Source organism: Psammomys obesus, unplaced genomic scaffold (genome assembly GCF_907164565.1).
Source record: "Psammomys obesus unplaced genomic scaffold, mPsaObe1.curated_primary_1811, whole genome shotgun sequence".
Lineage (NCBI taxonomy): Eukaryota > Metazoa > Chordata > Mammalia > Rodentia > Muridae > Psammomys > Psammomys obesus.
The window spans coordinates 3,694,820-3,719,187 of NW_026591086.1; the positions used below are offsets into that span (position 1 = coordinate 3,694,820).

The 24,368-nt window shown below is 46.5% G+C and overlaps 1 protein-coding gene across 1 annotated transcript in view; it reads right to left on the reverse strand.

The window, feature by feature from the left end:
- Nucleotides 1-7,793: 7,793 nt before the first annotated feature.
- Nucleotides 7,794-24,368, reverse strand: part of Elp3 (elongator acetyltransferase complex subunit 3) — a 66,677-nt gene continuing 50,102 nt past the window's right edge. The window contains exon 15 of the mRNA XM_055609700.1: nucleotides 7,794-8,911. Within this exon, the coding sequence (XP_055465675.1) occupies nucleotides 8,835-8,911 (77 nt within the window). The 3' untranslated portion in view covers nucleotides 7,794-8,834. The remainder of the gene's footprint in view (nucleotides 8,912-24,368) is intronic.

Consider the following 24,368-nt stretch of genomic DNA (forward strand, 5'->3'; position numbering starts at 1 on the left):
GACTACAAGGCCAAATGACTGAACTTAAGGGATTATGTTTGTAGAGTATGACATGAATCAGAGTAAATTATCTTGGGTTACTTTCAGGCCCTCTGAAAACTCTGCACTGACCTGCGTCTGACATCACATCCTCGTGACTACCCAAACCTTACAATGTATTCTTGGCAGACTGCTGGCTATTAACTCTGACCTATAGCAGAGTTTCCCCTGCCTTCCTGTAAGACGTTGTACTCGAAACAACTTCTGTTGTTGTTCCATAACTAATGAAAAATCTCATGTAGCCAATTTTGTCATAGAACAAGGTATTTGGGGGAACCTCAACTGCTATTTCTAGGCCATGGTTATGTAGATTTACTTTCAGAATAAGCTCTCTCTTATTCCCTTTGAGGTGAAAAGCGTGTTTCTGTATTGACAGCTGTGGTGACTCCATCATGTAAGCCACATGTGTTTCAGAAGAGGAGGCCACATTTACACCCCAAAGTTTTGGGCAACACTGAGGGTGTGGTGGCTGCTTTTGTCACTCATATATATCCAACTGGAAAATGTGCCTCTGCACTAAAGGAATCCATGTTCCCAAGTCTAGCCATCTTGTCAGGAAGGGGCCTGATGAATGCCGTGAACAGGAATCGAATCTATCATCTCCAAATCAACAGTACCTCATCAAGTTAGCCAAACAGGGGTCCAATCCATTTCCATAGACTCCTCCTACTATCTTGAACTTTGCTTTATGCCTGCTCCAGTGGAACTCAGTGTTTTGGGGATGCCTTCCATGAGGGGATAGGAAATGGCTGCATTATAGTTAAACTATGCAAGATGCAAACCAAAGAGAGGTGGGAGGCTGTTGTCTGCAGCCCAGGGACTGAGTGAGCTACAGAACCAAGCTGAACTTTCCATGTTTGACATAGTGGCAGCCTACATCCCCAGAGAGCAACAATGCCCTTCACCTCTCCATGAGTTTCACTTGCAGAGAAGAGCAACTGTCCCATCAAAGCTGGCAGAGGTCCAGGTAAGGTCAGCTGGACCCCAAAGGGGCCTGGATGGGGTTGATTGAGTTGTTCTTAAGGGGACAGGATAGGAGACCGGGAGAATTGGAGAGGATTAGTGAGGACCAAGTGTAAGCACGTATGCAAAGATATTAGCCAATGTATGGCTGCATTCAGTACTCTTACTGGAAGATGGATCTTATAGGTCCAACTAAAGGCGAGAGGAAACAGGCAACTGATCAGCAAAGAGAAGAGCTAATGGAATATAAAGCTAGAGTGAGAAGTCAGAGGAAAACCAGAGAAAATGTGGGCTTAGTAATTGGCCACCCACAGGGGGAGGGTGAAGTGGGAGTAGGGCTGGGACATCTTGGATCTTGGGTGGTAGGAGGAAGTTAAAGCCATTAGCAGCAATGGGAGTCATAAAGGGCAGTGAGTTTGTGGGGGTGGAGGGAGCAGAGTTTAATTTTAGATGACTTTGAGGTGACAATGGGACATTACAGTAGAAATGTCAAGTATGTGATTGGAAATGGGTGACTGGCCCTCATGCTGAGGGGACAGAGTTGTCACTGACAGATGGACGATTCATCTCAGTGCGGCATCATCCTGGTAGCAAGGAAGGCAACCTCCTGACGATTGGGGGGGGGGGAGTGAAAAGAAATGGAGGAACAGGAAGAGGTATGTGTGGGGGAGACAGAGGGAGAGGAAGAGAAGGGAAAGATGGGGGAGAAGAAGAGGGGAATGGGAGGAGGGAGGAGAAAAAAAAAGCCAAGGGGCAGGAGGAGGAGAAGAGGAGAAGAGAAAAAGGAAGACTAGGAAAGGAAAGAGTGGAGGGAGAAGATAAGGAGAGGAGGAGGCAGGGTATTCATAGGTACTGTCACAGAAACCAGAAGATGGCAGAACCTGGTGAACTTAGGCTCTGAGGTCCACGAGAATTGAACCAGGAGACACACCTCAGGCTCTTAAGCATTAGTTTGCTGTAAAGTACAGAACTCTTTCTTATTTGGACATTTAAGAGCATGGAAGGGGGACCACACAGAGAGAAACGACGGAAGCAGGGGACCACAGTCCACACTGCACTGGTGGAGCCCCACTTCTGCCTCAGTGCTTCTACATCCCACCACAGAACGGGGCATTTTCTCCAGATCATTCTGTTCTTGCTGTCATCTGTCTTCCAAGCTTTCTCAGAGTGCCTGATGGGATCCAGAGCCAAGGGGAACAGGTGAGCTCTGGGCTGGCACAGCTGCCACCAGAGGCCTATGGTCTTTCTCGTTGGTGCCACTCTGCACGGCACACCTCCTGTGCTGAGGTCCAGTAACCCAGGCTTCAGGGCATTGCCTACTGCTGGGTTCCCCTCTCCTCCCCCTCCCCTTCGCTCATTTGCTGCCCTGTCTGGTATCTCCTGGAGGCCCCATCGCCTCTCACATGTGTCTTCAGGGGCGTGTAAGCCACAGTACAGGCCCTTCCCACAGAGGTCTTCCGGTTTCTTCACCGGGTGTGTGCCACTTCCATGCTGGGCATTCTCTTGCTGTGGTCAGCTCTGGTAATATGTGAGTGGAGTCCATGAACCTTTACGGAGCAGGCATACCATGGGGCTTTATCTGGAGATGGCTAACCTTGCTGGTTGCCTCTCAAAGCTGGGGAGAGAGAGAGAGAGAAAGAGAGAGAGAGAGAGAGACAAACATTACCAGAGCCTACATTGCTGTGGTTCCCATACCTCCCTTAGGCTCGGCATGGGTTTAAAGCAGGAGTTAAAAGTCAATTTAGTTAGCACATGCCCTTGAATGTTTCGAAGCACACTAATGGGTCCCTCTCGATTCTGTATGCATGGTTTCGTTTTCAGGCACTGCTGGACCTTTATGACTTCAGTAAGCAAACTGATAATCAGTGGTTTTTCTTAAGCCTTATAAATCAATATATCAGCAATCCAGATATGACAAAAATCTCATTTCTTTAACACCCAGGCATTGTTTACAGATAGCAAGGTCTCTTAGGCTTTTCAATCTGCGTTCACATTGATTGTGCATTTTAAATTAAAGTTAGTGGATTGGATTGGTCAGATGTTGGGGCTTGGAATCCTATAACCAAAGCAGTGTTCTGGCAGACTAAGAGGGAGGGCCTCCGAAGCGGACCTTCCCTGCCTGGCCCTCTCTCTCCTCAGAAGCAAGCTGTACACCAGTTGTCCTCCAAAGGCACTGGCACCCCTCCTTCCCCAGAGCAAGCTTAAGGCTTGTCTCTCTCATCGCTCAAAGACTTATTTTAGAGGGAGCCTGGCTATAGCCAGGAAGGAGAATCACCACACAGAAGCCAAGAAGCATCCTACGGACAGGCGTCCTGGGGCCCAGTAGCCTCCTATCACAGTCACACTTCTAGTCTGAGTACAGCTCCACATGGCTGTCTATCTTCCTTTAGGTCTAAGGGTAAACGCCTTCCTCAGCCTGTGAGTCTGTCCTTTCTGCCTAAGTGTGCCGTCTTGGTCAGGTGAAGCAAGCACTTGTCTGATCCCCCAAAAAAATGTCAAGCGCCATGGACTTTGTTGGTGCTATGTGAGTGTCCAGGTACATTTCTGTGTGTGTGCGCACATATGTGTGAGGTACATGTGGAAGCCAAAGGACAGCCTTTACTATCCTCAGAAACTTATTCAGACAGGGTCTCTGTCTGACCTGAACACTCCAAGTAGGCTGCTGCACTGTCCTCTGCTTCCCATGCTGGTGTTACAAATGCACCCCCCCCCCACACCCCCAGCCTTCTAACGTAGGCCTGAGGCTTGAACTTGGGTCCTTGTGCTTGCACGCAGGCACTTACAGACTGAGCCATTTTCCCAGCCTCAGAGGGACACATCAAGCTCTGTGTATTGTGGGAGTCTCTGTGATGCTGGGGATTGTTCTTCATTCATTCTAAACTTTCCTAGGCTGAGAACCTCACTGATTATACATTCCCAGGTGAAGAAAGATTGGAGGTTTCAGCCTCTCTAGTTCCTAAAGAAAGAAATATCAAATTCCATTGGCACCCAAACCTGATTACAGAACACGTGTGTCTTCATGTGGGGTTTACACTGTTCAAACAACAATGGAACATTATGATTCAGTTTCTTTTCAATGTCAAGTAGAATCTAGTATTATTCCCATGGATGCTTTTCACTGGACAGGCTGAGTGGATGGAGGGTATACAGGACACTGCTGTTTAAACAGCCCCAAGCCCATGCCAGGTTCCCGACTCCCGACCTGCTCCCTCACACGCGGACCATCACCTCGTGTGCTCTGGGAGGGAGTGAAGTATGATATGGATTCCGTTCCCAGAAGTGTCCATCACTGTCCATCACTCTGAGAACGGCCTCAGGGTCAGTTCTCTGACTAGGCCAACTACTCATTGCCGAGTGCTCTCTCTGCACCACCCTCTCCCACCCTCTGCATTCAGCTGCTTTTCTTGGGGCGAGTCTTTAGGGAGGGGGGTTTTTCAAAGAACTCATGGCAGGGACTGTGCCAACCAGGGCTTGGGCAAGATTGATGGGGGCGCGCTGGTAGGCCAATGTAAAGTCCACACCAACTAACCCTACTGCGAGCCTCAAACCTTGCGGCTGTCAACTCTGGAGCCATCCTGGCTCACAGGGGTGACAGTGCACCTTGTTGCGTCCACACCCAACGCCTCAATGACTAGTTTTGGGGTCTCAGGTAACTTGTTGTGAATGGTAGGTTCTCACCTGTAAGGGAGACAATTCCTGTTGAGCAGACTCAGCTGCCAGACACGTTACTTCCGCAGGCTCCCTCCCCACTCTCATTTTCTGCCTTCAGGCTAGGCCGGGGGGGGGGGGGGGCCTTGCATGCCAGGTTGCTCGTCTGGGAGTGGGGGTGGGGTCTAGGTGATGAGAACCCGTGTCCTGCTTGCCCTGTGACTGCTAGTCCTGTCAAGTCTCTCTGGGGCTGGCTCGGTTTCCAGTCATGCAGATGAGAGGGGCCTGGAGACAGGAGGATGAACGTCTCTTCCAGGCCTCAGCTGGTGTGGACTATGCTTCCACGCAGCACCTTACACCAGGGTGGGAGAGAAACGGTATGGTCACCTCCGACCTCAATAACAGATGCTCACGCTCCAGTGCCTCCGGCAAACAGGCGACTTGACATTTTGTATGATGAGATTGCTCGCAATCGAATATACTGCTTCCGTGGAATGAAAAAGGCCAAACCTTCGACAGGTTTCCCTGTAACCTTCACTCATGGGTGGGACAGCGTGGTGCCAGAGCCACTGGGAAGGGGGGGCAGCCATTCAGCCCCATGTTTAATGTCCATTTCTATGGAATTAATAAGGATCCAAAGGATTTAAATGTGAAAGACCTGCTTACAAAAAAACCATGGCACCTTGTCCCAGTTCTGCCTTCTGTAACAGAAGACCTGAGGCTGGGCAATTTATGAGTGAAGACCTGTATCAGCGGTTCTCATTCTGTGGGTTGTGACCCTTTTGGTGGTCAAACAACCCTTTCACAGAAGTCACCTAAGACCATCGGAAAACACAGATATTCAAGTTTGATTCATAATAGTAGCAAAGTAACAAAGTAGCAACAAAAATAACTTTAGGGTGTGTGTGTGAGTCACCACAACTTGAGAAACTCTATTAAAGGGTCCAGCATGGGGAAGGTGAACCGCTGATCTATGTATTTGTTTCCTTTTGGTGGTGGTGGGGATCGAACCCAGGTCCTCACCTATGTGCTCTGGCACTGAGTCATTCCTCCAATGCCTGGAGATTTCTTCCTGGTCCATCGGCTGGTATCTGAGGTTAAACGGCCTTCTTGCAGGGAGCAGCTGTGTGAGAGGGATCCAATTTAACCTGTTTTATCAGGAACCTTTTGTGTGGTAAGCAACCCACGCCTGCCACAGAACATTAGTCCATCAGAAAGACACCTCTCAAGGGGCCCGCCTCTCAACACTGCTGTACCGGGGACCCTGTTTCCAACAAGTGCCTAGGCACACACATACAGACCGCCGGTGTGCATTCCTCCACCATGGAGTGGGGCCATCCATTACGAAAAGTGCAGAAAAGTGGGATGGGTCCTGTCACGGAATTGTTACAGGCTTAGTTCGGGTTTTCTTCCTTCCTACTGACCTGCTGGCTGGGAACGCGAACCATACAACCACCAGGACTAGGCTGACTGGCATGGTAAAGACTGCCCTCGTTCACATGATGGGCATGACATGCCAGAAGGGAGCTCCCAGCAACTGAAAGCGTATACTGCTCAAGACGAAGTATACTTCTGCAGCTCACCGCCCCACACTGCACGCAGGACCCTTCCACTTACTGTCCAGCCCTTTGTTTCCTGCGGCGTTCTCAATAAAACTCAGTTTTCTTTCTGTTCTGGCTTACAAGGAGATTCATTCACAACCGCCAATCTTCTCCCCACAGCGGAGGTGGCCAGTCCAGACCTGCTACACAGAAATATGTGTGCTCCACAAAAGGTTGCCACACTCCTAAAGGGACTCCTCAGAGTGCACACCAGGCAGCCCTGGGAAGGACGGTGGCGTTTCCAGATGCCTCTGTTGCTCCTCTAGTATCCTGGCCCCTAAGGCTTCACGTGAACCAAGGAGAGGGCGCTTCTGGATGACAAGGTGGCAGCCTGGATGCCGGCAGCACACGCAGATGCGACCTTTGTGACGAGTCCTTCCAGCAAAACATTGGAGTTCAGTGTCAGGTAAGAACCTCTCTTGCTGGAGATGTGGGCCTGACAGCGTTCCTTGCTGGACCTTGGCGACCCTGGCCTTGTCACACAGGTGTGGTTTTAAGAGGTTGGTGAACATGGGCTCACCTGAACCTCGAAAATGCCACTAGAAGGAGGCACGTGAATTTATTCCCCTTGTGGTTTTCTAGCCCCAGGCACCGGTGGTGGGGTTTCATCAGCGAGGTGACTATCTTCAGGATGCCTGGGTACCGTGAGACACCTCATCCGACTCTCATGCCCGTCCTGCAGCGATGGCTGCTTATTCCGTGTTACACGCAGGGAGAATTGAAGCTCAAAAAGTAGAGGGGGATCTCCCTATGCTCTGCAGCTCTCCAGCAGTTTCCAGATCTGTCCAGCTCCTCCTGTAATTAAGGCTTTCTGTGAGTCAAGGGCAAAATTTGTGTTTTTAATTAGGTGATAACTTAAAAAAAAAATACCATGAATGCCTTTGATGAAAATTCATTCTTTTAGTACACCTTGCTCAGTCAGTAGGGGTGAGGAACACAAAAAGCACTCACTTTTCCCCAAATTTAAAAAACAATGAGCTAAGTGTTGGGGGTGAGCACCGAGGTCCACAAAAAGGTGTTACAGGTTCTTGGCAGTCTCGTTTTAAATTCTTGCTCTAAGTGGCCACCTTTCAAAACAATCATTGTATGTGCTTGTGTTCTGGTGACTGGTGCGTTTTGATTGAGCTGGGTGAGATGATTCGTTCATTGGGTGAGCAAGTGGAGGCCCAGGACCACACGTGTGCAGGTAGGGAGTCATAGCCTCTGCTGCCTCAGTATGCACTGACTCCAGTAATGAGTGCGAAAGCTGGGGTGCGCGTTTCATTAGCTTAACACTTTTATATTTTATGGAGGAAATACATACCTAAGAAATAGCTAAATTCTCCAAACTACATTTCTGGAAAGTGGCTGGAGTGCCACAACACCCCCCCCCCCCTAAAAAAAAAAAGCCTCTGCTTCTAGCTTGCCTTCAGCAGTGCAATGAAATGGCAAATGGCACCCGGGGGAAACAGACGGTGTCACAGGCTAGGAAGTGAAACCTGTAAATTCCTGACAAATGCCATCGCATTTACAGGGCAAGGGGAAAAAAGCTCCACACGACTCTTTTATGCTAAAGACTTTATTTTTCAGACCTTTTAGAGAACAGCTTTCACTAAACACTGTTGGAAATGAAACGACAGATGCCCAGGTGAAGCTGGATGGTGAAGGAGCCTCTGGAAGGCCCACCATCCCTCTGCGCAGGTCAGTCAGGCCTGCTTTCACACACTAGCCAAACTGCTACAGTCTCCATGCAGCGCCATCGACACCTTACAGAATTAACATGCAGAGACACTTGTGAGGGTGGACTAGTTCTGACCGAGGCCGAGAGGCTCTGGTTCTGCACACTGGACCATGTCTCCTCAGGACAGATGAACTGGCTGGCACAGAGCTAGGCCAGCACGCTGGAGGTAGCTCACAGAGCCCTGCAGGTGTCAGGGTACGGATGTATAGACATTCACAGATGTGAGACAAAGGCTTCTGTGATGGCCCAGGTCAGGGCAGACTCCTGACAGGATGGGCTGGTGACGGCTAGCATCAAGCTTATGAACACAAACCACAACCTCAGCTCTTTTCTCACCCAACACAGCACATTTCAAGACACGGGCACAGTCACTGAGACTTCCAGTGCAAATCTCATTTTCTCAAGTCTAGGGTGAACGTGCATGTAGCTAAAGGCCAGAGAGCCACGTCTGACAGCTTTTCTGTGCTGCAGTTCGGCTTTCAGCTTTGGATCTATAAACAATCTTCTCCCGAAGCTGCCCCTCAGGCAACAGTCACAAGTGATGATGGCCAAAGAAGTTGGTTTGCTTTTGCCACACCATCGTAGCCCAAATGGGTCACCTGCAGCCTTCATGCAGAATTTAGAAACTGGAAAAATCATTTAAGCCTCAAATCCAGAAGTGACTCCATGGGTGCACAAAGAGGGTGGCTTTGGCCTCTGTCAGCAGGGTAGGCTGTGAGGCGGAAGTCGCAGTGGGAGGGCAGAGCGCTCCCCAGGGGGCGTACAGGTCCATCTACTTGCTCAGCCTCTGCTGGGCATTCAAGAGATCCCACTCGCTGTCTTCTGCCAGGGAGGATGCTGCATGAAGGGGACTGGTGAAGCCATTATTTTAGCATCTTTACCATGTACGGGCCTTGTAATCTGTAGCCAATCTTTCGGTAGTAATTCCTTGTGCCAACCCCTGCAGAAGAAAACAGAATACCAGAGCTCTAGACAGCCTCATTTTAGTTGCCCTCAGAAGTCAGCCATGAACCTCTCCGCCTCATGCCTGGTCTCTCATTCAAACTTCACTGCTGTCCAAACAATCTCAGTGTAGCAAATTTGTCCTATTTCTATTATGCCAACTTCTAGCTGTAGGAACACACAGGTTCTGCGCTGGGGGAGAAATGTCCTTTCTGACCGCTAACACACGACCAGGGTATATAGCATGCACATTTATGTAGGCACAACAGATGTGCCTGGACTGTGTTTCAGGGTCTGCATGAACAGTGTCATTCAGCACTGGGTAAGGAATGCATGCACAGCTGAACATGGCCGCTCTCTGAGACGCTGGGAGTACACACGGGGTTGAAGGAAAAGCTCTCTTTCACCAGCGGTCACCAGGGAAGTGGGTTTGATGGAATGGCCCTGGCTCAGAAAAACACCTGGTTTGGGAAGAGAAAGGTGGGGTTTCCAAACAACTCTCCAGTTCTCTGTGGAAGCCAGCTTGGTATCCTCTAGGTCAACTCAGTTCTGACACTACTGAAAGTTAGAACGGATGATGCAGGGTAAGGGCTCAGCCCCTATTCAGCCTCAACTTCAGACATAGGTTGTAAGTACTCCATCTTTAACCCAAACACTCGGGAAGAGAACTTCCCACATCATTTATTTCTACCCACTTCAGAATATTTGAAGCATTAGAAACCAGCTAAAGGCCGTGTGACGGAGGTACAGAGCCACACGGACAGCTGACAGATCATCAGGACAAACTCTAACCAGGGAAACAACACTGCCTTGTACATGACTACTTGTCATGTTATAATTATGACTTCAGTCTGGCATGGGCTTGGGGTCAGACAAGGGAACAATGGACATATGAATACTGGGCATGGACAGCAGCTCAGATTCAGTGAACAGGAGGGCTCAGACCCCCAAAAGGACAATCTTTCTCCAAGTTCTTGGTCTGTAGCCATGCCCCATCAGATATCCAGCTTAGTGAAAATAGAAATGCTATGCTCAACAAGTGACATAATAGTCTAGGACCCCAAGATAAGAGAGAACTCAAATCTCTATCTGTTGTTGGCACCTATAATCACAAGGGAATATAATAGAGCAGTGAAAAAGTAACTGTATCCATGTGGAGAAATTTTTCAGAACTGTGTGGATGAAGCCAGATCTAAAACATTTCATTTATACAAAATTCAGACATAGGAAACACTATAATTTCATCAAATAGCTGCATCTGAAAGATGCTAAGGGTTCAGGGCTCTTTGGGGCTGAGGATGCTGTTACCGAGCTGGGTGGGTTACATAGGGACACACCCTTGCCAGCGTAGCCCCTTCTTGGCACCCCACTCTACATGTATGCCACACCTCCTTACAAACCCTTAAGAGAGACAGCCCTTTAAAGTGTTTCAAGAGTTCAAACTGTCTGAAGGATTCAGGAAACTAAGGCAGAGTTGGGCAGGAGAAGAGGCAGGTAAAAATCCAGGACCAGGACAACCCAGTGTGTTCCAGGTACAAACATGGTCATCTGTGCCCAGTTCCTTCTAGAACCCCATTCACCAGAAACTGAACATCAATTTCTATGCCCGACTCAATCTTCCTAGACAAAAGAGCTTTTTACAGGCGACACTGATTTCTGTGAAAGCCAGAGAATACCTATGTAGGACGTCACAGCACAGTGCTCTTCCGTATGACCCATCTGGGTGTGTGAGGACAAGAAGAGATAATCCTACTGGTCAAGCCGTCATAGAAAATCTGAATTCAGAGCCTAAGATCACTAGTGGCAGGTCCTAAGGCTTGAATTACTTCCTGAAATATAATACAACACCTTTTACACCCCAACAGGTTGGCTTTAGCTCCTGCCTATGGACCTTATGATATTAAAGGACAGATTGGCTGCCCAGGCTGACCCCACTTATCTGCCATGCCGCCTACCAGGTACCCCATGCAGCCCTTGCCCTCCAGTCCAAACTCAGGTACTAGAGACCCTGGGTTTTTTCTTTTTTTAGCCAGAGGCTAGGCCCCAGTTATTAGGATTTACACTTCTCCCTGCTGGCTAGCAGGACAGACTTTAATCACAGTGACATTGTTTCAGTATTGAATGCTCTATTCCACTGTGTCTCTGCCTCGCCTCCTGGAGTGTAAGGTCTTTAAGCCAATGGCTTCTGTCACTGGGGTTATTACAGTGACTAGCACATAATCAGGATGTAGTAAATGTCTGGGGCCCTATTACACACTCGTTATTTTCATGTTATGCACACATAGAGAAAAGTGCTCCTGCAGGATGCTCTGTCGGAAGCAAGAACTGGCTTTGCACTGAGCCAGCAGGTGGGAGGACCACACACAGAAGGTAGGAGGGGCAACCCTTTGGAACCCTACAGATCCCTACCTTGCTGGCTGAGAGGAGCCATTTCCCAGGGACTTGTTTATGCTGTAAGGGTCTCAAGCATCCAAAAGTGGAGGCACAGGTCTACTGACCCTGCAAGCCATCATGCAGCTTCCACAGTGGCTGACTCACCCCTGGGGCTTGGCTCCTAACTTTCCCAAGTGATCCTTTCATACCTAGTTAGGTCAGGCCCTAAATACACATAATTCTGCTTGTTTGTATGTTCCCTGTTAAAGCAAGATGGTGGCCTAGTTAAGATCTGCAGCTGGGCAACATGTTTTCATATAACCCAGCCCTACTTAATATGCCCAGATAACCAGAAGGTGAGTGATGGAAAGAGCCCTGAATTCCCAGGTGTGTGGTTAAGACATGGGCTTTCCTGGAGCTTATGGGAGCATTTCTCAGCGATGATTCCAAGTGAACCTACTGTTCCTGGGGCCTCTACTTCATAGAGAACTGGGTCCTTGAGACCCGGCTGCGAGAGCCACTGGGCTTCATATGGTCCTCACTGGCCAGCTTAGCATAGTTTTCATGAACACACTGCAGCCCCAGATAGCTCCTCGGTCTCTGAGAAGCTTTGAGTGCTATGGAGAGCCTGGCCTCGGGCTGGTACAAACTTCAACCTGTTCCCCTGCAATTTCTTATGCATCTTGATTCCTGAAGTTAAGACATGTTCATTTCTCCAAATCTGCAGGACAAGCCGGCACAGCATTAAGCCTGCTCCGGGACAGCTGAAGGGAATGTGGTATCGCCTGGGTGGGTGAAGCTCCTGCCTGCCTCCCGCCTCCTCTCCGCCTTTGCAGGGCTCAGGCAAAGTCCTCTGTCATGGTTAACTTTCTATGTGTTAGTCAGCCAGGAGAAAGCAATTACCCTTTGGAGCTGACGTCAGTGGCCTCCTGGACTGTGCTGACGTGCTAGGCTGTCTTGGTCCCAGATCAGCCTGACTGTTGCTGCCTCTTCCTGGCAGAAGAAACAACAGCTGTGCAAGTGGTTGTGCAAGTAGGAGTTCTTCACTCCATCGCTTGTGTGGGCTGCTGCCAAATCCCCGGACTGGGAATGAGCAGGGTCCAAGTGCTCTCGGCTGTGGTCTCTGGGATGCTTACTGTAGAGACCCCACTTGTCACAGTCGTAGCAAAGACGGGAGGGGAAAGTCTGGCTTTGTCCACCCTCACGGTTATTTAGTGCACAGTCTGAATGCATCCACGCCAGGACCTTCAGCAACAGTCTCAGATGTTGCACTAGTGACCAGCCTGTGCTATCTCCTTGACCTCCAGTTCTGCCCTAGGTCTTCTGAGAGAAGGAAAAGGTGTCTGCATAGACTTAACTGTGCACACTAAAAGCAGTTATTAAAGTGGCTTCGGCTGTCTTCTTTCAAGGGAAAGCTGACCCAGGCAAAATAGAAATTAAAGGGTGTGACTCGCTCAATATCCTAAGGGGCCACTCAGCATGCAGTGGGGAAGGAAGTCCCTGCCCTATAGACAGATGATCACCATGTCTGACTGCCAGGAGCCAACAGCCTCCTAGGGCACCTGGAAACCAGCAGTGACTGCATCTTAGGTTCCTTTTCTTTGTTGAATGTGCTTAGTCTCCAAGCCCTTGACATGAAAAGAAGACCCTGCTTTCTGATCCCCTCTCCCAGGCTAGCTGTGATACCATTTAGCCTGCTCTAAGGAAGAAGAAAGGACACAAGATTCTTTGCTAATTGCCCCAGCCACTGGCTGTGGGAGGTTAATTACAGGTTGCATAATGAGGTCTAGTAAATGGTATGTGTGTGTGTGAAGATTAAAACAATTAACTAAGACACAAATGGAACAGATCCAGTTGCCTAAGTTCTATACTGCTGAGGGCTGGGAAGATAGTGGGCAAAGCACAAACAAGGGGATCCTAGTGCAGATGCTCAGCACCCATGTTAAAAGTGACTCTGCATGTGTGTTGGGGATGGAGAAGGAACTAGGAGGGGTAGCAGGCTCACTCTAGGCTCAGTGATGGATCCTGCCTCAAAGGGATAAGGTTCTCCTTTGGCCGCTGTTCTCATGCACATGCACACCCACAGTTCTATCTTATTCTCTGGAGGAAAGAGCAGGCAATAGAGGGGTCCTGTTGATGTGATGCCGGAACTCACTGGAAGCCATTCCTTCGTTTCTAAGGAGATCAATTACACACCTTAGAACGCTGAAGGAACCACACTCTTTCTTTAAAAGGAAAGATAAATCAAGAGCTGGCAACTTGTGGCTTTAATTCCATTTGGAGTAAAGAACAAGGTGATAGTTGAGTACAAAGAGGAGGAGAGGCGAAGCCTCCTCAGTACCTGTGTGTCAGGGATGGAACCGGTGCAGGGCTCTACACACACACCAGGTTGTCTGACACCTGGTGGGGCTGAGGAGGGATTTTCTGAATGGGCCTTCACTTTGGACCTACACACCCCACACCCACAGGAGTGCTCCCCTGCTGCTCCCACTCTGCTCCATGAGGAATACACTCTTCTGTGATAACAGGGGAGGACTTTGCTTGTCATGACTACCTCAACCTTCTGCATTTGTGTCTGGGTCTCAAATCCCTGGAGAAGCTGAGACAGCAATGTTTCATTTCAACAGAGGACTTGGAGAGACTGAGGAAATCACAGGGAAGGCAGATAATGCTGGCAGGCAATGGAGTGCTGCTGACAGACCGCACCTAACCGAGGGAGGACTACTGGAAAATGCTTGACAAACTGTGCCCATCACACTTGAAGGTGACGGGATGACAACACAGATTAGAGTAGGAGGAGCAACAAAGAGGGGAAAAGATAGAATGCAAGTGTAAGGAAGGCATAAGGGCAGAGTATTCATGCTGGAGAGAGAAGATAACTAGGTTTGATTACCATAGACACATGATCAAGATTAAGCTCAGCTGGACAGTGAAATGTGTGGGCAAAATTCAAAACGATGCAAACTCAAAGCTGTTAGGAGTCTTACAGTTAATAATGGATGAGGTAGAAAGTGGAGCAGTTGTACTGACTCAGGCAGACCTGTGCAGGAAGGGCAGGGATATCCACATAGCTTAGTCAGGAGCCACTAATGGACAGAGTTTCTTCATGAACTCAATAGGTTTAAAGTATGGATTGGAATTCGGAGCCAGGGCAAGATGGAGACGCAGGAGAACTGTCTGTGACTGTGCACAAAACTGCACTACTCTGGCTGGGGAGTGGATGCAGCAGGGTCACCCACATGACCTAGGCCAAACAGCATTCCTAGAGGCTGAGCAAAGGGAAGCAGAACTCCTCCCTGGAGGTGGCTAACTCAGCTAATTTTTAAAGTATTACTGAGAGCAATTTTTTGTGTAAACTGCTGGGCAGTTACTACAGCAAGGCAAAGTGCACCTCAAACTAAGACAATACAAAGAGAGACAACAGGTTGTAGGCACCCCAGGTGGAAGCCGCCTGACAAAGGCTGTAAAAGAGCTGTGTTTATCACGTATAATAAGGACATAAACACTGAATTTAAGTATGTCTACAATCAACTGGAACTCATAAAAACATGACAGGATACAGGTGAAAGATAGCAGACTCCAGGGTATGATGAAGGCCAGATGTGTCAGGGCACTTGGGAGGCAGAGGGGCCAGATCTCTGTGGGCTTTAGGCCAGCTGCAGCTACATACACACACACACACACACACACAGAGAGAGAGAGAGAGAGAGAGAGAGAGAGAGAGAGAAGGAGAGTAAAGGGGAGGGCATTGTGGGGCAGCAAATTAGAGGATAAAAGTAATTCAGAACTGATTAGAAAAAACAAATCAAAACAGTACACTAACTGAAGCCAGACAAGGATGAAGGGGGAAGGCCCTTCCTAGGAAGCAACATGGTAAACCAGACAGGAATAAAGAGTGTTTGAAAAAAAGAACATGATATACACAAACCAAAGCATAAACACAGCCTGGAGCATACAGTGAAAGATAAGCACTGAAAGCCAGAAAGGCAGAGCTGGTACCGAAGGAAAACAGCCGGGTGCCAAAACTTCTCCCCTCGGGGAGCTTCTTTACCACCCAAACACCCTGCAAGACTGAGGTTAAGCCATGGACACCTGCATGAAGGGCTCGACATTTGCAGCAAAAAGGCACAACCAAAGCACACACTGAGTCGGTCTCACTGAAAAGTTGAGCAAATGCAGCTAGGGTGAAAAAACACACACATAGTTCCACCTACTTAAAATCAACACCAAGAATACTAAACTATACAGTTAAGGGATGCATGATTAGCTGGCAAAATGAAGAGAAATGCAAGAAAGTCAGGACACTAGGAAGAAGGAAGCTGAGAAGTGGGGGGGGGGGGACACCTGCGGTGAGGAAGGGCCAGCAGGGGCTCTTCTCAGCTGTGGCTGGTGGTCACCTGCATGTGGTCACTGGCAGCTCACTTGCCCAAATGTTCATGCCAAGATTTCATCACCAGAGCAACAGCATTACATGTGAGGCTGTTAGGAGGCGATTAAGCTATGGGGTGAAAGTTCCATGAATGGAATTTGGGACTTTACAGAGGATGGAAAGGAGCCTGTTTGTCTTTCTGCCCTTCAGCCATATGAGGACACACAGGTGTCCCCTTAGATGGATGACCTTCCTGAGACACAAGTATGCTGCTGCCTTGGGCCCTATGTTGTTAACAGACCTTGGTCCTGGACTTTGTACTTCCAGAGCTGCAGTAAGTAACTCTCCTGCTCCTTGAGTCTCAGGGATCTGTTACAGCAGCCTGCCAGACTAAGACACACAGGCGTGGCCAAACAATCCACAGTCCGATACAAACAGGCTCCCTCTATCTGTCACAGTTTACAGCCAACCTTTTAAAAATGAAATTTAAAGGGGGACAGTTTCAACTACATGAATGCTTACTCAAATGAGAAAAATCAATCCATCTTTCACACACATTGAAACACAAGAGAACTTGGGCTGGGATTCCAACTGGAAAAAGACATGGGATGTAAGTGTAACAGAATAGAGGAAGAAATAATGCTGGGAGCTCAAATGAGCTTGTGTTTACATGGCATAACTCGGTATTCTGCAATGAAAGAACACTTTTGTAAATGACTTGGACATTTTTATGGTGACAAGGAAAGGGTTATAAATCTGGAGGTGTATTCCTGTTCACTGACACTTCTTTTTTTGGGAGTACAAGCTGCCCTTTATCATTAGCAATGTTGTTTGGATTGAATGAAGTTTGAGTCCATACTATCATATTCCCACAGACAAACTTGAAATGAGGAAGACAAAATATGCCAAACCTTCCCTTGAAGCTGAAATCTGAGTTCTAAAAATTAGATATAAAAGATTGAGATGATAATTTATGTCACTTAATAAAAAAATCAGCAAAACAGACAAACTAAAAGAAACTGTTTTAATTACTTTGGCTTCAATTAATCAGCTATTTTTCAAGAGCTTGATATATGCTGTAGTGTTAATAATACAGGGAAATATATTCATTAGTTTCATTCATTTACTACTGAAATGAGACTTTATTGCATTTCATTGATCTAAAAGGATGGCAATATTTCACTCAAAACCACACTGACATGGAAGTAGAGGAAAGGCTTTTATTCTCAATATCTGAAAAAGAACCAATTAACTCAATGACCTGAAATCTTTCAGACAATCTTTCTCCTGTTTGGAGGGAGGGGGGCGAGAGAAATGTACTAAATTGATAAAGGTTAGCCATATAAAACTGAGCTCCTTGAGGTAGCTAGTTATGGCTAGTCATTTATATCTTATTCTCAACTGGAAAGAGCTGCAGGGACTGTGCTGGCCTGAATGTCCTCTGCATCCTGCAAGGGCTCTTTGAAGATTACGAAGTAAAAAGGGACAAAGACCCAAAGCAGGTAACTTAGAAATTCTATTTAGATTTCCCACATCCCATCATCTTCCAATGTGATGTCCAAAAGGGTGATGTTGCTGGCATCCTGTAAGCTTTTCTTAAGAGAGTCTGACCCAGGAGGGCATTCATAATCTGATTTGAAAATGTGGTGGCTACATCTAATGTAGATGTGGTGGTACCAGCCAATCTCACTACCTTCTCTTGTCTCAAACTACAAGCTTATATCCAAGAAGTTGAAGACTAGGAGAAACTACTGCTTGGAGCAAGTTGGCTCTCTTCTGCTGGCATTTTTGACAGACTTTAAATGTTAGAGTGTGGTGTCTGAATGAAAACAGTCCTCATAAGCTCATAAGAAGTAGCACTATTAGGAGGTGTGGCTTTGCCGGAGGAAGTGTGTTACTGGGGGAGGGGGAGCAGCTTTCAGGTTTTAGGAGCTCAAGCCAGGCCCAGTGGCTCACTGTCTTTCCCCACTGCCTGCCAATCCAGATGCAGAACTCTCAACTACCTCTCCAGCTACATGTCTGCCTGCATGCCTCCCTGCTTCCTGCCGTGATGATAATGGGCTAAACCTCTGAACTGTATGTAAGCCAGCCCTAATGAAATGTTTTCCTTCATAAGAGCTGCTCTTCACAGCAACAGAACACTGACTAAGACATGGAGGTTGCAGAAATTGGCCTCCAAACCATAAGAAACCAACTAGAACTGGCTGACTTGTAATACCAGGTTTTGCCAAATGCAGTAGTGAGGGGAGTGCTTGGTGACGGGAGGGGCCGTGACCTCTGGTCAGAAGTCGACTGAGGTAATCGAGAATCCGGAAAGCAGCCAGAGAAATGATTTGTTACATGTAAGGGGTCTTCACTGTGACTGACAACTGACACCAGAAACCAAAGAAGGCTGAACTGTGGGGATCACATATTAAACCACTGAAAGAAAATGACCAGCCAACCAAGAAGTCTACATTTGACCAGGGCAAAGGAGGGAGGAAGACACTCCTAGAAAAACAAAAGCTAAGGTGTTTTGCTACCAGACTTGACTCACAAGAGAGGCTAAAGGAACCTAGAGCAGTAAGAAGGAAAGGGCACCGGTATAGGGAATTCAAATAAGCAAACATAAAAACCATTAACTTTGTAGTTTTGAGTTGTAATTTCTCTTTACTCCCTATGGAAGGTGAATTAAAAGTCAAATTCATGTAACAGCTAATTATAAATCTACGCTGATGGGCACACAAGTCTGAAGATATAATCTGTGGCAACAACAAGATACAGTGGGGAGGGACAGATGATGTGCCAGGGCCCAGTGCTTGTGTGACAGCCTGCCACTGGTGCACACACCGTGTTCTGTGGGGAAATCGTGTCAGGCCATAAAAACACTGACACCAGACAAAAATACCATTTCCTACCACGGTGGAACAAAACCAGAAATCAGTAACAGGCGGAAGGGAGATGCTGGAGTACACCAGTGGGAGAGGGTAGCTGAAGGTGAGGCCTCAGGCTGTAGCTTCCAGAGGTGGCTATCTATGATGGGCTGGGACTCTGTGGTGATGCTGCCATTCTGGGGCCACCTGCTCTTTACATCCACTCCAGGGGATATACTTGAGAGGCATGCTGCTGGGGTAGAAACCTCTTAAGACATCAGCTTTTCTGCAGATGCAGAGAAAGCTCTTATATTTTGGGTCAGCTGGTGCAGGTCTTGATGTGAAATATTCCAGGGAAATGTACCACAAAGGCCGGGGTGGTGTCTCTACCAATCTTTAATTCTCAACTTTCTCTCTGCCTCAACTAGGACTTGGAACCAATGTTTAGACCTGAACAATTACTTTTTAGGCTGAAGGCATTTATCTCTCTCTCTCTCTCTCTCTCTCTCTCTCTCTCTCTCTCTCACACACACACACACACACACACACACTGAAAACTGGAGAACTCATAATAAACATGTAGAAAAAAATTAAGTAATATACTCTTAAATGATCAATGGGTCAAAGAAGTGATCTCATGGAACTGGAAATTACATAAGCAGCAGAGGAGAAAGCAGAGTGGGCTGGCAGCTCCCTCTGACAATCCCAGCACTCAGAAGACAGGAGAACTGCCATATGCTTAAGACTAGCCTGGGGTACATAGTGAGTTCTTTTTTTTGGTGGTGGGGTGGGGGGGGGAAGAAAGGGTTTGTTTTTATTTTTTTATTTATTACAATTTATTAACTTTGTATCCCAGCTGTAGCCCCCTCCCTCGGCCCCTCCCAATCCCACCCTCCTCCCTTCCTCATCTCATCCCATGCCCCTCCCCAAGTCCACTGATAGTGGAGGTCCTCCTCCCCTTTCATCTGACCCTAGTCTATCAGGTCTCATCAGGACTGGCTGCATTGTCCTCCTCTGTGGCCTGGTAAGGCTGCTCCCTCATCCCCCAGGGGGAGGCGATCAAAGAGCCAGCCACTAAGTTCATGTCAGAGACAGCCACTGTTCCCCTTACTAGGGAACCCGTTTGGAGACTGAGCTGCCATGAGCTACATCTGTGCAGAGGTTCTAGGTTATCTCCATGCATGGTCCTTGGTTGGAGTATCAGTCTCAGAAAAGACCCCCGAGCCCAGATTTTTTGGTTCTGTTGTTCTCCTTGTGGAGCTCCTGTCAAAAAAGCCTAGGGCTAGATGGTTTCCAATAGTGAGTTCTGGGACAATCTGGGCATCAGAGAAAGACCCTAGCCTTTTTTGTTAAAGACTACATTTTATTCTCAAACTCACTGAGTCCAGCAAAGGCAGCATTCAGAGGGAACACTATACCTGAAATGGTTACACTAAAAAGAAGAAATATCTCGAAATCAAGAATGGAGATTAAAAAATGAGCAGGTTACTCAAAGCTAGCACAAGAAAGGCAATGACAAACTAGGAAGAAAATACTGAACAAAAAATAAAATCAAAAGTTCATTCTTAAAGCTGCCCAACGTTACCTCATAGAAAATGCCTCTAAAAGAGAAAAGTGGAAACATTGCTTACACTCACACACAAAAATATAAATGAGCAAACAAATAAACATAAAACAACTACAAAAAGGGGCTGGTGAATGGCCGAATGGGTTAATGTACTGGCCATGAGGACTGATCGTCTAAGGCCAGTCCCTAGGTCTCACACCAGGTGGAAGGCGAGGAACAACTCTCCAAAGGTGTCCCATGACTTCCACACATGTGCTGTGACTCATGCCTACCCTGCTAAATAAATTTATGAAAACGCTTTTAATAAAAGAGGAGTCATTATTACTGTGTTCATTAAAAGAAATAATTACAAGAGCATACTATGAAAAACTGTAAAGAAATATACTGGACAACCCAGATGAAATGGACAAATCCTTCAGAAACAGAAACACAGAAGCTGACAGTCCAAATCCAGCCAGGAGAACCAGGCTCACAATCACACAACACTTCTGCCAGAGTCCAGCTCAGGTCAGAGCTAAAAATGTGCTGTGTGACATGTCAGAAGCAGGAACCCCCAGACAGAATGGCTGTAAGAACTCTTGGCTTGGAGGGCTGGAGCAATATTTAGCAGTATCTATTCACCTTAAGGGGACACATACTGCCTCTACTAGATATAAAATAACAAAACCTTATTAAATTAAATAGGTTAAGGCAATGCCAAATGTTTATACAGAAAAGACACAATACTGTTCCTAGGAGATTTGATGAGAAGTTAAGATTGCAATAAAGCATTAAAACAGTCCAGGATAAGGCAATCTCTTAGAGAAGGCTTGCTTCCCCAACAAGAGGCCTGAGAAGTATGCACCTTTACAATAAAGGCAGGCAGCCGCTCCGCTCAAAGCTCCCAGACCTTTCAGTATTAGCACAGACCACATGGTACAACCCATTCTTCCTTCTAAGAGGAAAGCATACAACCATCACAGCCAAAATAAACAAATCAGGAAGTGCAGGACGGTGGAGAAGCCTACAGTATGGCCATGGGAGCAAGGCTAGCCTGTGGACGGTAAAGTAGACCTTTCTGAAACACAAGGAGGCTAAAAGGTAAATGGCAAAGTGCAGTTGCTCCACTGCTGTCAGGCCATTACGATCAGTGCTTCTGCTGAGGAAATGCCCCAACGCTCAGAAACTTACAAGATCTGAATGGTAGCCTACTGAGAAATACTGCAAGCATGAGCACTAAGGATGGTCATGTGATGTTTACTGTGAGGTGGTTTAATGCAAATATGCTATAAACTGGTACTTCATTCATCTATAATAAACTGGTATCTGATGCATCTACAAGGAACGAATGTTAAGCCAGGAAACAAATAATCCCGAGGTAAGCTGGGAAAAAATGCCTCTGTAGCCGAACTACAATAGACACCAATTAGCATACATGCAGTCAACTTGCTATCTAGCTGACTAGCATTCTATGCCATCAATGCCAGCCTGATTAATAATGACACTGAATTTAATAGAGGGCTTCTAATAGTGCAATACTTTTATGCTGTATCTTTAAAAGCAAGATGATGGTAATGATAAAAACCCACTGGAATACACAAAAAGGCAACATGTATGATCACTTAGAATGCCAGAGGGAAGGAGACACATGGACTCCAGAAAACAAGCAGTTAATTAGGAGATGAGGAGGAGTAATTTATTAAAAGAAAATGATATGAAGGGTGAAGGAGCGTGCACAAAAGAGGAGATTCTTTCTCTTCCTTTCCTTTGCTAAGTCCTGTATTAACACAAACGCACATGTGGCACAAACTGGTTTGCATTTGGCAGGCTTCCTGGCCCATTAGCAAATAGTCTGCCATAATAAAGAGACACTCTTCAGGGGACTCAGGTAGGATTATGAGTTCATTATCAGCCAGAACTGGGTACAAATGGACCCTAATTTTCAACTAGATTATAATGCAAAGAATAAAATAACCTTGATCCAAAATGGAGAGAGTTGTGTAGGAGAGAGTTGTCTATCACCCTGGGATACGGGTGAGGTTCCTCAGGTCCAGAAGTAAATATCAGATGGTCATAGCCTAAAGAAAACAATTGCTGTTTTCTTGCCCACACAAGACAAAGGCTTTGGGGCACCCACAAGAGCATTAACTTCTGCTCTAGGAAGCCATATTGGATTATATAAGGCACAGAAACATTGATTTTGACTACTGGGGACTGTAGTCACAGCTTTAGGCCACATGGCTTTGAGTAACATGATTAAGAATGACCTCATATCCATAGTGACTGTTTTACTCACCCTGTATTTTAAAATTTCCCCTCCCCTCATCACTGGCACTGTAATTGATTTAAACAAAATGGTTATCAGGCTCTGACTTAAAAGACTTCTGACATCAACCATTCAGACCTTTTCTCATCTCTCAGCATCACTGTGTGATCTATCAAGCTTGTACAGCTCTTGGCCAATGGCCATATTAATTTTCTACTTGAAAGAACACAAATAGAATACTGCTTATGACGAAGGTAGTCAGGGAGCTTGGGGAATAGCTGTCTATCTTACCGCATAGCAATTAGCTTGGCAAACTGAAACAGTAACATGATTAAATCTGATACCTAGCCAAAATTGCCAAAGGGGGGAAAAATCCCTTATTCTGTTGAAGATGTTAAATGGCTTTTTAAACAGTGACTATTGATGGTTATATTTGCCCTTGTAGAAATAGTATGGGCATTGTGACATCAGAGTTCTGGTTTCCATGGTGATCATTAGTGATGGCATTTTAAAGATTTTAGTTAGCTTCCAGAGTAGAGGTCCCTGTACCTTACACCTTACATGAAGGAATGAGACAAACTGTTTCATGATGTTAGAAGGACAGCCTGCTGATCAACATGTAGGCAAACACCATGTTTTAAAATATAAATTGTAAATACAATTTGTTTATCTTAATTAGCTGGGCAGCCACAGAAGCTGTTTAGGTAAACGGCTAAGACACTGAAGCCCTGGAATACAGCTGGGACTAACTAATCACTTTACAATTCAGCAACAGCTAACAGCTAGTTCCTACCTATACATTATTTTATAAACTAGTTCTTTTCAGAACATTGATTTGCCCATTTTTTTTTTTTTTATATGCAGAAAGAAGCAATTAATCCTAGTGGAGAAATGGCTTGGAGTCTGAGGAGGGAGGGAGCAGTCACATTCTCCCTTGCAGAGGAAGGTCAGTAGTAGAAACCCAGTTTCCTGCCCATCTGAGAGCATGTTCCCAGAAGGCAGCTCTACATCACACATCTTTTGAGGTAAGAGTCTGTCTCAGTATGTAGCCCATGATTGCCTTGAACTCACAACAATCTTCCTGCCTCAGGCTCCCAAGCTTTGGGATTACACTTTTATTGTTCCCCTTAATATACCTAGTGATTTTGATGGTGATGAAATAGAATATTTAATTTTTCCTTTTAAATAATTTTCACAGTTAAAGTTTATAGTTAACTTTAAAACTGTTTACTAAGACTTTTATACTTTAAAAGAATTTGAATGCCTCTTGGAAAGTACTTCATCTGACTGCTTAAAGCGGTTTTAATTTTTCTCATGCAGCTATAGCTGTAGACTGGTTCATCAAGCACATGGTGTACACTTTATAATAAATACATGGAAATAACAGATGAAAGCAATGCTTTTAAATAGGGAAAATGAGAATATACAGAAGCTCTCTGACTAGTGATTCAAGTCAGAGCTCTGGTGAAGTTAATAACACTGTCTAGAGGTAGGGCCCCAGATCATAAATCTAAGTAGCAGAGAAAACCTGCTGCCAAGATGAAGGGAAGTCATAATGAATCAGAGCGGAAGTTTCAAAGTTTTACATAAATGCGTGGTTCTTACAGCCAGGCCAACAAAATGATAAATGACCCTGTCTCTGCTCTCCTCACGAATCATGCCATGGCAGAAAGCCATGCCCCACTGTCTGTGACTTTGAAAAAAGCCATGGACTCATAGAGAACATGGAGTTATAAACTGAAAACAAAATCAGAGAAAACAGAGTGGTGTCATGGCTGGAATCAACTGCCTATGTGAACTTTAGCATCACTAAATACCTAGCTGGGAATGAAATGGAATCCATTAAAAGGATCATCTATGGCATCAGAAAAGAGGCTGGTTACGTGTAACCAGTAAAACCTAACAAGTCCTGTTGAGAACTAAGAAGCCAGACTAGAACCATCACGGATAAACTGATGGGCCTGGTTTTAATACAGAATTAAAGACCATGAAATTCATTAGATCACAGGCTGGCAAGGCTCCCTGCCCACCCCACTAGCCATGTCTTTT